This window comes from Thunnus thynnus, chromosome 18 (genome assembly GCF_963924715.1).
Source record: "Thunnus thynnus chromosome 18, fThuThy2.1, whole genome shotgun sequence".
Lineage (NCBI taxonomy): Eukaryota > Metazoa > Chordata > Actinopteri > Scombriformes > Scombridae > Thunnus > Thunnus thynnus.
Window position 1 is genome coordinate 14,754,662 of NC_089534.1, and position 13,919 is coordinate 14,768,580.

The 13,919-nt window shown below is 38.4% G+C and overlaps 1 protein-coding gene across 1 annotated transcript in view; it reads left to right on the forward strand.

Annotated features, from left to right (window-relative positions):
• Positions 1-8,916: 8,916 nt before the first annotated feature.
• The window catches only part of map7b (microtubule-associated protein 7b), a 29,722-nt gene continuing 24,719 nt past the window's right edge, over positions 8,917-13,919 (forward strand). Inside the window, exons 1-2 of the mRNA XM_067573353.1 lie at positions 8,917-9,063; positions 9,467-9,598. Of these exons, the coding sequence (XP_067429454.1) occupies positions 9,057-9,063; positions 9,467-9,598 (139 nt within the window). The 5' untranslated portion in view covers positions 8,917-9,056. The remainder of the gene's footprint in view (positions 9,064-9,466; positions 9,599-13,919) is intronic.

The following is a 13,919-nucleotide window of genomic DNA, read 5'->3' on the forward strand; positions in this document are numbered from 1 at the left end:
CCTACTGTACATTGTTGCTAGGTAGAAAGTGTTCATCTGTCTCTGGGAAAGCAAAGACTATAAATGGTCATTATGAGAATGCTAAGAAAGAATAATCACAATGAAACGTAAAGTTACATGATCTTGATCTGTGAGGGAACATGTCAACCTCACTGCAAACCAAAGCTCATATAATTTTATTGCTAAAGGGAAGTCATGTGGACGAATACAGGCCAGTTTAAGAGGAGACAGACATTTGGTGAGGGTGCCGCAGCTTTTATTCCCACAGAGGCAACATGATAATGAATGTCTTCTGATTTACTCACACACATTCCCAAACAGCCTTTTTTAATTTTTTTTTATAAATTGACAGTGTACAGCTCGAACATAAATGTCACTTGATGCACTGTACCAGATTATAACTTCAAGCTAATTTGATCTGCAGTCCCTTGAGTAAAGAAACAACACAATAACAAACAGTACAGAGTAAGAACAACATACAAAAGTTATACAAAAAAGAACACATCAGACACACATTTCAAAACTACACACAATAGCACATCACAAATGTATGCTTGTCAAATAAAAGTAAGTCATGAGGACCGTAAGATAGAATATCAAAATCAGTGAGTGAGGAGCTGAGCAGCTTTTAACAGACTTTTTAAGTTGGAAAGTGAAAGTGCTTATAGAGCTGCAGCTCACACAAAGTCATGTGGTGGAGAATGGGACAAACCACTTAAAATTTTATAAACCCGGCACAAATTTGAAAAAAAAAATCTAAAATTCTCAAAGCTCAGTAAGTTGTGTTTCTCCAGTACCCTACAGTGATGGAAATGCATTAGCTTTTTGTCCAGAGTCAAGTCAAGGACTCAAGAGATTTTATGGCTGTTTCTCCAGCCTGCTCCCAACATGTTATGCAATAACACATATGGGAAAGAGTCACATGATGCATAAATATCTTGGCTACGTCCAGAGAGAGCCAGTTTCTAGATTCGCTAAGTTGTACTTTATGATGTTAACCTTTTTTTTTTAAACATGTTTCTTAAAGTTAAATTTTAAAAGTTAAGTTTTAAAAAACATACCTTTTGTCTTGTTTACATTTAGACTCTGACATGATTGATCAAGCCAATGTGTGATCCGTTCCAATGCATGTTAGCTTGCACATGTTAGCTTGGCAGCTGCTAACTCAGCTGTTTTTGCATGCGTGTATACAACAGTGTCATCTGCAAATATTTGCAGCTCTACATCATAACACTGTTGAGGGATATATATATTAATATATAGGCTAAATAATAGGGGACCTAACATTGAACCTTGTGGAACACCCATTGTGCACACATGTTACTGGAAAGTATGTAACAACCTTTAACACATTGCATCCTATTAGATAAATAGGAAGACATCCATGCCAGTGCTCTAGATGAGAAGTTAAATTTAGAGTCTTGTTGTTAGAAAATCACGATTGACTGTATCAAATGCTTTAGGCGGATCTAAAAATACAGCACCAACTACTCCTCCTTTATTGAGCCTTGATTTAATTTGCTCTGTTAAATGCGCAGTAGCAGTTGTAGATCTGTTGTAGTTGTAGATTTCACTGCAGGACACAGAGTTGTACATCTACTGCTGCTGCGCGTTGGTGAGGAACAGAAAGCCAAAGCGGTGCCAGCGACTGTGCAGTGCAACAAATGCTGTGTGCGCCTTTAAATTCCATGACCCACTTTTCACAGCTGGGGCTGGCTGGCAGGGAGCGCTCGTGCACGCTGCCTTGAATAATTGGGACTGCAAGGTGAATGTGAGGAGAATAGTTAAGGACGGGAGCTTCCCCCCGCCAGCGTGCCAGTCAGCTGGCTGCACACCAGCAAATCTCACACCAGCAGAGTCCTCAAGTCACTGTCGGTCATGTTTCGGAAAATCAGAACCGATGTGAATGGAAGTTTGACAGAAGGAAGGATTTTTTAAATGAAAAGGAGATTGGCAAGTGTGAGGGGGAGCCATTTTTATGAGCTAATATCAAATTTATGTTTATACTGTTGAAGCCACTGCAAATTTTCAAGCAATACAGCATATCTACTTATGTGAAATAGCCCTGCAAACCCTACTGTAAATTTTATGTCTTCCCATCCCCCTCTTCATTTTCCCATTCTCCTTCTTGATCCTATATATTCCTCTCCGCCCTCCTACTCTCTTCTACTACTTCTACCCCTCTCCCTTGTGGATACAGGGATTCATCATGCCAAGACATAGAGAGAGAGGGAGATCATATTGAAAATAGAAAAAGACAGACAGACACTACATATGACTGGGGAGGTAAAGAGAGAGATTAGAGATGGGGGGCAACACCAGCAGCGTCTCCCCTGTTCCCTACAACTGGAAGATACAGTAGATCTCATCTCGTCTCCACTGCTGTGGAACCTAACCGCAGCATCAGATAAATTACTGAGGCGACATGTCACGCTGCTGGAGCCCGCTCATTCGTTCACATGACAGGCAATTCAGCCATACAGCATCACTTATTACCAAGACAGAGAGAGAAAGAGAAAGGGGGGGTGATGTTTTCTTCTGTCACCTCCATGATACAGGGCTGTGTTTACCCTGCACACTAGACCTGCGCTAGACAGGAACATTACTAGAAACAATAATAATGATAATAATAAAAAACAATGTTATCCCAAATTAAGTAATTTTGTGTAACCAGCAAGAGTTTTACTAAATATTTTATCCTTTTCCAACTTCAAGTACATCTAAATCCCTGGAAACAACCTTCATTCTTCACTTTATAAATACTATATAACACACATGCACGTGTTCCACTTACACAGCTTGCGTGTGTGTGCTTGTGTGTGTATGTGTGTGTGTGTGTGTGTGTGTGTGTGTGTGGAGCAAAACCTGCAGTGCATCTCGTGGGAAATCTTGTTAATTTCACTACACTGAGCCCATTCAATTTTCCAGCACTCCAGACATAAATGTTACAACTCATGCACTTCATGCAGAAAAAGATGTAGGCGTGTACAAGTTTACAGACTTTGTTGCCAACCCTGACCATTTCTACAGTTACTACCATTACTACTACTACTACAGCTGGAGGCAAATATACACAATAGATCTGACTGAAGATGTCGGGATTGCCTTTATGCAGCCATCTGAAGCAGTTTCCGTAAGAATCAAATCCTTTATACTATCATTTATTTTAGTTAACTGCTGTGTGATTACTCATGGTAGATGATTGAGTGAACAAAGTAATATGGTAGCCATTGTATTGTACTAATTAACTTATGAAATATTATGATGCATAATTCACTATGCAGTTTCAAGATTGAACAAGAGCCCTACTTTCCATCCCCTTTGTTTAGTTATTATACACTAGATAGTTTTACATTAATAATGTATCTACAAGATTCTTAAAAAGTCAAACATGATTATATAGACACTATTAGTTCTTATTACTGTTTTTTGTATTATCCCACATCATTAGAATAGAAAAGTACCAGACAATATCAGTGGGGATGAGTATAGAGTCCATCTAAATCTCGTGTATTTAATGCCTTGTAGTTCAGCAGGCCGTATGTTCACCCAACACAATAAATGCCTGGATATCAGACAGTAAACACTGCTGTTATGAGCACGGTGCAGACAATACCACTGTGACCACCCGAGGGATTAATTGCAGGGATTTAGAATTAATAGCACTATTTACTTGGGTCACATAGCCATATGTCTGCTGGCCTGTTTGTGTACGAACTACTTTGTTTTTGAGGTTTGTTTTCCTTGTTGTGATTGGCCCATTATGTGCATACTCAGAGGGATGAGATAGGTCAGCTGTAAAGAATACCATACCTAGATACAGTGTACAATGTCTTGTTGTGTGGGTGTAATGTTTTTGTAAGTGTGTGCCGAAGGCAAGGCAAGTCTATTTAGACGACATGGGGGGAGTTCCTGGTGGGGGATCTGTCTTTCTGCAGGGAGTGAGTTCAGATCATTCTCCATTATGCCATCTGTTTCTAGTGAATTATGCAGAGACAGAGATAATTAAAGAGGTTATTAACATTATGCTACCAAAACAACACAGACTACATGGTTAGTCTCTTACAAGTGAACAAACAACATCCGACATGAACAACAGCATTGTACAACAGGAGAGAAAGGGTTTAGACATGCAAACTATAGTTAATATTTAATCCGTACTTGAAGAATACGTTTTTTTTTAAAAAAGACTGACCTACATCTTCTTATAATAAAACAATGACCAATAAAAGGAGCATGAATCCTCCGAATCGCTTCTGTGTTTTTTTTAAGAATGACATCAGTGAGGCTAAAGAAACCGGTCTCAGTTGTCAAATCAATGACATGAATGACGTGTTGCTAGGGAGAGATGGTGCTGTCTGCTGCTTAAAAGGTAATAAGAGGATAAAGAGACAGTGCGACAGAGACAAAAGTAGTGAGAGAGACAGAGGTCGAGGCAGATGGAGTCAGTCTTAAAGGAAAAGTGATAAGATAAAGAGACAGGAGTGAAAAACAAGTCCAGATTATATAAATATATGCTGTACAGTGTGGTGCAATCATGGCAGTAACAATTAACCTCTCTGGGCCCCTGCTATAGTTAATCATCTGCCTTCATCTCTGCTGTGAAAGCACTGTTACATTATGCGGATTGCTAGATAACATTAACAGTTATTCTGCATGGCAGTGTGCTTCATTATTAATGCCAGAGTACGTGTTATTTTATCTTCATGGGAGCATCAGCGGGCGTCATGTTAATGTATCTGTATTCAAGAAAATGATTAAGGTTGTAAGTTGTGTGAAAATTTGCAGATAAGCTGTGAATATCCATCACTAAAGTGATATTGACACTGCACTGACATCTGTTTACTTGCATTTTCTGTTGATGAGATGAGTCTTTTGTAGGTGGCAATGTGTTACTATCGTCAGTATAGCAACACGTCTCTACAAGCCCGTTGCAAACTAATTTTTGCAGCCTATGCATTGTTTACTTAATTATCTCCTAGATTTTCTACACTCTGTGTTCTACAACACGTTATTAGCTGCTCTGCTGCCTTCAACTGCTCCCACAAATATTGCAATTACAGGTAGAGCATGCTTCAATGGTCTCGTACAGTTATAAATACAAATAGGAAAGTTTATACACCCAAGAAACCTCAACATGACGATGTATCAAAACTAATTTGATTTGATCTGATTTTTTTTAAATGAAATTTTCAGTGGTGGTAGTCTCAACAACGATTTTGGTGATTTACCTTAGTTAAAGCTTTAGTTAAAGAAAAGTGCCCTTTTCAAAAACTCTCTAAAAGAAAAAAAGCTCTAAAAGACTATTTTCTCATCCAGCTTCTCACTATGAGCGATGTGGCCCTAGATGAGCACAAAATGTTCCGTTTTGATTATTTCATATTAAGAATTTTGTGTTTTTGTCTGTGCTCATAGGTTTGAAGTGAGTGGCTCAGTTGGAAAAAGGTGAGATACATGCATGCACCAATCAGGATTTAGCTTTAAAAAAATAAACAACAACAAAAAAAACTGAATCTGACTGTTTGTTTATGTTGCCAGGCCACCAGCAATCAAATATGATGAGGTTTTGACTGTTAAACTCATAATAAATATACCTATGGATGTTTTTTTCCCCAAACTGAAACGTTGTTGGTCATTTTTGTTGCTCATGGATATTTAATATCATATAGAAAGACTTAAGATTTGAAACCAAGATTTAAGGGGCTTTAGTACCAGAGCCCTCTACATATAAAAAGATACACTTTCTCCTTGGATTGTTTATCCTGCTTGTTAAACCTGCCTGCTTAATCTGAAAACTTATATGACCCCCACCCTGATTTCTGCAGGGCCGTGCAATGCACACAAATTAATCCAAATGAACCAGTGAAGAGCAAAGAGGCAGCTTGTCCTCAAAATCAATCAGTTCCTCGATCTGCTTATTCCCCAGAAGCACGCCCCCATCCTTACTTGATTGTGGTCTTTCAAGAAGAGCCCTGAGCGTTAATCAACGGAGGATCAGCATCCCAAAGTGGAAATGTGTGACATCAATTCCCTTCAAATCTTGTACACATTTAGGTCAAGCAGACACACACAATCATTCTGTGTCTTTCCTCACTTCAGGGCAGCAACGATATACTGTACACATATATATACTGTCTATGCATGCAATGCAGTGTGTATATTTTCATGATGTGGATTTATTGATGAGCCATCAAAGCGCTGTTTCTGTGAGGGGAGAATCCCAAGATCCCAATCCCATGGGAACCAATTACAGACAGTTTGGAGAGGCTTTCATCCTGCACATGTGAACACATAACACATCTGACCCTGAAGGTCTCCCCAAGCTTAATCACCACCTACTGACTTTAACTCTGTACCTCATGTTTAACCTTCTTGGCTTCTGACACAAACAACATACAACAATAAAAAAAAACAGAACAGACATTAGCCACAAAAACAAAAAGAAGAGGAGCAGAAGGTGGCTTTGTCTGAAAAACAAGCAGGGAAATGAGGGGCTTGGGTTAAACCTTTTAAGTAAGACCTCATACAAGGAGACTGTTGCCAAATAGAGCTGAATAAGTAAAAGCTGCTGTTTGCAATCACCAGTTTTTCCATCCTCTCATCTCCCTGTCAGACACCACAGAGGCACTCAGAAGTGTGTGTGTGCGTTTGTCTTTCTCTTTGTCAGTATGTGAGTATATACCTACAGGCCAATATCTCCTCCCTCCACCTCCTCCATCAGTGGAATTGCCAAACAGCTGGTTGCTATGGTTGCAGTTCTCCCTGCGCCAATCTGTAGCCATTTTACTGGGGGTTAAAGAGGGGGGGGGGGGGGGGGGGTAAGTCTGCACAGTCTGGCAAATAGCAATGATATGAGCAGAGATTAGCATACATTCAGCCAGGAACAGTAAATCCTCCTCAAATATTACTGGGTTAGTTGAAGTAACACTGTTCTTTTTTATTTCTGAATCACGTCTCATTTTGTCAAATTGAAATGCTTCTTTGTTGAAGGGTAACTGTGAGGTGAAACACTCAATGAGATGGGGAATATCAGAAATATAATTAGCTTTGACATTTGATTTCAGAAAAATGCCCATTACATTTAAATGCAATCTATTTTTATTGACATTTGTGGACAAAACTAGGTTTTGGTAAATTAATATATCTGTGGTAAAATGTGACGAATGAGTAAATCAAAGCTACTGTTAGTTACACATGCATTAAATATTCAATACCTCATTAATTTAATAGTTTTAAGATTTTCTTAATCTGGTGGTGTTCAACATATTTTATTGATACCAGTGAAAGCCTAATGAAAAAGGCAGTGAACCCCCATAGTTTTGATGAGTTACAGATTTTTAATGTGGGAAGAGGGCTCCCTCTGTTGGTCCAAAACTGACACTGCAAAATGTTAATTTTCTTCATCACTTACCTGCAAGTAAACCTGACTGTGGTCCCCTCTGGCCTCGGCACCAAGGTTATGTGTGAGGAGGTTATGGACGACTGCTTTTAAATAATTAGTTGAAATTGTGTTCTATCCTATGGTGAAAAACATCTCAAAATATACATATGCACAAAAAAGTGATAGTGCCATTTTTTTTCCATCCAAGAGCCATCAAGACATTTTTGTTTAAAAACACCTTTTCAGCTTTTATCATCTTTTGTAAGTTGTATGAGACATCAGAGGAATATTTTTGATCTCCAGTTAGCATGAAATTGATGCAGGCAAAACTAATTTCCTTTGACATTATCAATCCTCCAAGACTTTGACAATGGATTTGATGGACAATGGGACTTCAAAAGGTCATTCTTAGAAAACAATGTTGTGTTTTCCCTCTAAGTTTGTGTTATCCAGGCGTGAAACTGATGGATTACTGTTTTGTTTAATTGATTTGGTGAATTATTTTTGTGATTCACTATAATGTGTTGTATGTTGGTGTCATACATTTAGTTGTACTGCATTATTGTGTGTTTGATTTAGTGTAACAGTAATTTGAAGTGCAAACTGCCCTCAAACTAGAGTCTTTCATTCCTCTTGGAGATTTTAAAGCTTTATTATCTCATGTTTTTATGACCTTTATAACAGTTTTTATTAATTCTTTGTTGATATGTAGTTCTGTTGTTGCGGTTTGCTGATTGTGTTCTTGTCTTATGAATGTTTCTTGTTCTCAGGTCTTTCTTGAAAATTGTTCTTAATCTCCATGAGACTGCCTGATTAAATAAAGATTAAAATTTAAAAAATTGATCTTCTTTTTTATATTATTACACATAAAAAGAGTTTTATTGAATTTTTACAGACACTGGGTTCATAGCAAGGACTTCTGTTGTTGCCTAATTACCAGTAGATGTCAGCATAACACTTTATAGACTTGAGACCATGTAGTTTCACTTGTAGTATACCTTGTCCTATCTCAAACTTCAAGAGTATATCTTTTCCACGCACTAAAATATCCTTATTCAGGCAAAGATTAACCAAAACCTATTTGTTTTTCTTAATGCATGAAGACTAATTCCTGCAGGTGGCCCAAGCTGAAGCAAATGTGAGACTGATTGAGAACAAGTGAGATTAACTGGCACTCACACACATGGCAATTATCTGTGCAAGAATCCATCAGTGCCTCCATTTCCTTCAGAGACTCTTGAGTTTTTGGTGTCTGCAGGAATATTATGTTAATTTTTTATAGAGCTACCATAGAGTCCATCTTACGTTATGGTCTTACCAGCCGGTTTAGAAACCTAACCCTCAAGTGTAAAGCTCAAACATTAAACCTGGTTAAAATGGCAGGGAAGGTTATGGGAATGCCCACACCACTCACGCCCCAAGACATTTTGTGCAGCCCACTATTCAACAGGCCAATAGGATTTTATCTGACCCTTCCCATGTGTTGGGAACTCTGAGTATGTTTTAATGAGCTCTGGAAGGAAGTACAGGCTCCCTTTGTGTAAGGGCAACCATAACAAACATTCATGCATCCTCTCTGTCAGTTAAACTTATTAATGGGCAACTTCTGGAGGACAGACAGAACAGCAGGAAGCTCTAAGATAACTGAAGGCTCCAGCAATCTTGCTTGCAAAGCATGGAAAGTGAGATGTGTTGTTGTTTTTAATTTATATACTAAGATGTGTATGTTCTGAGAAGCATGACTTCAAATCTCTGCAAGTTTTAACACAGCGAATGGCTTATGGCTAATAGGTGGGTATACTGTAAATCATCAGAAAAAGAGGTAGGTATATTCTGTTTTCCTGTGTATAACCTCCACTACACCTCTGGCTTTGTGGCTAATTTGCTCGGTTGTTTTATCCCAGACTAATCTTTGCACGTGTGTCCCTTTTTAATGTGTTTTTTACTGTAATGTGCAGCAGTTCCCTTGATCCAAGACAATTTTCTTCTGTCTCTGAATAACCTAATTAGTATAACGACATATTATCAGTTTCATTCATGCTGCTAAACTGATGTTTACATGTGTCGTCCCCCACCTGTCCGTAGGAGGGTGCCCGGTAGTGTCTCGGGATCTTTCCAGCAGGTCGCTCCGGCTGCCTGCCGTTGATCCCTCTCAGCTGACGTCAGGAGAAATGGCGGACCAGGATGGCAGCGACGCATCTCCTCCCGAGTCCCAAGGTGAGTTCTTGCAGACATGAAAACTTTACTTTGACCAACTTTTTTGTCTTGAAATGGACGAACTGTTAAACTAAATCACGAGGTGCCGGTTAGCGGAGGGACTTTAGTGTATTTCGTCGGTGTTTGAACGGTGACGCTGAATTAAAGAGAGACTCAAGTATTCCGAGCCGCCGGGTCACGGGAGTGGGATTAACTCACCCAACCGGTTGCTTTGCGTTTATTAAACACGACTTGTTGTTTAAACTACTCAAATATGTTCAGTTTTACCTTCGTCGCCGCAGTTGATAGACAGTTTCTGCTCTTTTGGCTCTGGTGGCAGACACCTGTTGCTGTCGTTAAAATGCCCCCTCAGTTTGACTGACAGGTGAATTACTGGAAATGGACAGCAAGCTTTATAATGTGTCTTCAGGCTACAACTGCACCCTGTGACTTTTAGCAGTTCTTAAACAGCTTTTTACCACAGTTCACACTTATATTTGGCTGGCTAATATCCCAAACTGTTGTTAAATACCGGATAACTGCACACCTGTGACACATACTGTTAATTTATAGCAGGGCTGGGCAATATATCAATATTATATTGGTATCTTGATATAAGACTAGATATCATCTTAGATATTAGAAATCATAACATGGCATGAGTGTTGTCTTTTACTGGCGTTAACTGCATTACAGTAAAGTGATGCAATTTTCTGAACTTGCCAGACTGATCTAGCTGTTCTATTATTTGCCTTTACCCACTTAGTCATTATATCCATATTACTGATGATTATTTATCAAAAATCTCATTGTGTAAATATTTTGTGAAAGCACCAAAAGTCATCCTTACAATATTGTCGTAATATTGATATCAAGGTATTTGGTCAAAAATATTGTGATATTTGATTTTGTCCACATCACCCAGCCCTAATTTATAGCTGTTACTGTCATTTATAAAGTACCGTTGAGACTAGAGTCGCAATGATTAGTTGATTAATCGATTAGTTGTCAACTATTAAATCAACTGCCAACTGTTTGAATAATCAATTAATCATTTGGAGTCATTTTTTAAGAAAAAATGCTCAAACTTTCTGATTCCGTCCCCTCAAATGTGAATATCTTCTTGTTTCTTTTGTATTCTATGATAGTCAACTGAATAGCTTTGGGTAGCTCAGGACACAAGAAGACATTTGAAGACGTCAGCTTGGACTTTGGGAAACAGTGATGGGCATTTTTCACCATTTTCTGACATTTTATAGACCAAACAACTGAAATAATTGACAGATCAATCGATAATGAAAATAATTGTTAGTTGCAGCCCTAGTTGGGACTCAAAATGACTAGTTGTACCATCACACAATACTTTGTTTAGCTAAATGGCATGTAGGCTAACTTTGATTGACCCGTTAAGTAAAATATATTTCTTGTCTCAGTTAATTGATACATTGTCAAGTGCTTAATAATAACAAAAATCATATACTATTGTATGTCTGGGTGTGTGGGAACTGCTGTCTAATAATTTGCAGTAGCCTAAGCATGGAAGCATTGACCACTTATCACCAATGTTGTCGCCAAAATCGAGGAAAACAAGCATGTTATAACTGGTATGCCAATTCCACTTTTTCAACTCCATAACAGGTACTTTCCATCAGCTTTTAAGGGTAAAATACCTGCTGTGAAGTACATGATTGTGATGTAGTCAGAACACTTCAACAGCACTTTTATTCCTATAACACACCTTTTTCACTGCAGACATCTTGACACGTCATAGCACAAAGACAATGGCTGAATCCCATTTAGCGTTTCCAAATTCATGACCCTGTTTCCTTGGACACTTGAATGGAACTCAGCCATCGTTAATCACAGGTCCTGTTATGACAAGTCAAAATGTCTGCTGTGAAAAAGGCTTAAGTATTGAGTTACTTAGCTTAGCATAACTCTGGTGATTAAAAAAAGTATATTATATCCATCTGCATAGTGGAGTGTGGTAAAAACACTTCAAAAGTTTATAAGGATTTTGGCTGTCCTCTGTTGGATGATGCCAAAACTCACAAACTAGAGTCATTTTTGCTGTGGTTTGAACATACAGGCATTTACAGATCACTGCTATAAACTACTGGCTGTTCATTCATGTTTGTTCCAGTGTACATATCGTTTTTCCACATATTTGTTTTTTTTAAATGGAAATGATTGGTGGTGGCAAATAGTGACATTTAATAGTCAAAGGTTTCATGAATTAAGCTTTAAAATCTGATGTAGTTAACAGGAACAGTTAGCAGCAGCTGTTACCAGCTAGCTCATATGTTTTCTCTTTGGAAATGTGCTGGTTATAAATGTGCTGTAGTTTGATATGTTTGGCTAGTCTAATCTGGAAAGCTTTGCTGCAGGGGTTGAACTATGCAAAGACACACAGGCTCAAAGTTTGACATGGAAGGTAAGGACATATGTTCAGAATATGTTTCAGTGTCAGTGAGTGATTTTTTTTTTTTTTTTTTTTTTTTTTTTTTTAGATAGGCCTTATAGTTATAGTTCATGGAGTGAGAAGAGCCATTTCTAACACACAAAATGCTCCACACAGGAGCCCCAGTCAGAGAGAAAAGAACATTTTTCACTGCAGACATGTTGACTAGTTAAAACAGGAAAAGCACAGGTGTTACTAACATCGTTAATGATGGCTTTGTTCTGTTTAATTGTCCCAGTAAGCCATGAGAGTGTGACTGAGTGAGCCAATATGCACAATGGCAAGACCCTGAAACTGAAGCAGATGAATAAAACTCAGCCATCATTCATTTTGTTATTTGCACCTGTGTTCCCTAAGTTTATCACACTCCTTTATCTTCATCTTTTATTTTGCAGAGTTTGGTCCACAACCAATACCATAGCAGCTTTGTCACCCAGCCAGTCCTCACCATTATTATCTACTCTCAGTTTTCCCCATGAATGCCCTCTTCCACCTAGAAGTAAATTTAATACGATCCTGCTGCAAACTCTCAGTATCCATTTTCTATAGCGTTGTGCATTCAAGCTTTCCAATCCTGCCACTAGCTCACAATTCATAAACAACTTCTTCTTCCATGTGCATTATTAACTGTATCTCATATCCCCGTGCCGTGGTGAGCTCTACAAGATACAGAATCCACTGCACCTCTGATCACAACAGTGAGTCTGGATTTAACGTTTTGATCTCTGTATCCTACGGGATTATCGGATACTCTCCAAAATCTACTGCCATTTGACATCCAATAGGTGTCCCACAATGTGCCTGCATAAAAGTGCTTTGCTAGCTGTCTTTTCTGACTCAAGGGCAAAACCAGTTTTGATATCTCTTTCTGTATCAGCTGACATATAAAATTGTAACCAGTTGCTACTGCCAGACACCTCAGGGCTTGTTGAAAGGGGTGAATGTGTGGCAGTTTTTCTCAGGTTTTCATCTCTTCTTCTCCATTTCAGTAGTTGATCTTTCTTTGTATCATGGACACCTTTTACACACTTATTTTGTGTCATCCAGCTGATATATTTGGCCTACAGCTAGGCTCTATATTTCGTTTCTTTCTTTCTTTTCTTCTACAGATTTGTGCAAGGTCTTGGGATTATTATACTCAGTCCTGAGGCTCTTTGTTGCACCTGTCCAAAAAGTAGTCATTGTAGTACAGTCCACACATGCTCTGACTGGCGAGAAGCACAGCCTTCCTCACCTACTGTACCACCATGATGATATTATGTCCTGGTCTTAGTGGAGTGGTGCAGCTTTGGTGATAAATCATATTATTGTGTTCTAAGCACCTAGAAAAGTCTAGTGGTTCATTTTTAAAATATATTGAAAGACAATTGTCCTGTACAAGTTCTATTTATTTATAGAATTAAACTTAAAGTCCTCCTCCACGCAAAAAAAATGGTTTGCTTGTCGTTTACTTCAGTTTGATGTTTTAGCTTCACTGTGCAGAATGATGTTTGTACAGAGTTTGATACTAGAAGGCTGTTTTCACATGAATCTGCTGAAGGGGTTAGTTTAGAGTGTGAACCTACTAGAGTTATTTGTGACATCACACTTACTTTTGAGCCAATCATGGTCCAGTACGCTACTTACACAAGTCTGATGTGGAAACTTGAAGCCTCCAGTGCACATACACTGAGAATTGACTTTACAGTGAAGAAGGGAACATCTTGTGTGAAAAATATTTGCATATTCATAGATTTGGGATTTTTTAAATGAGTGAGCAGGAGTAGATGTGATTATAATATTTTCTAACTTGTTAACTTGGTAATTTATTCAAAGGAGCATCTTTATCTTGAAACAAGGGGAAGGCATCTTTGGTAATATGCTTTTTTTTTTTTTTTTTTT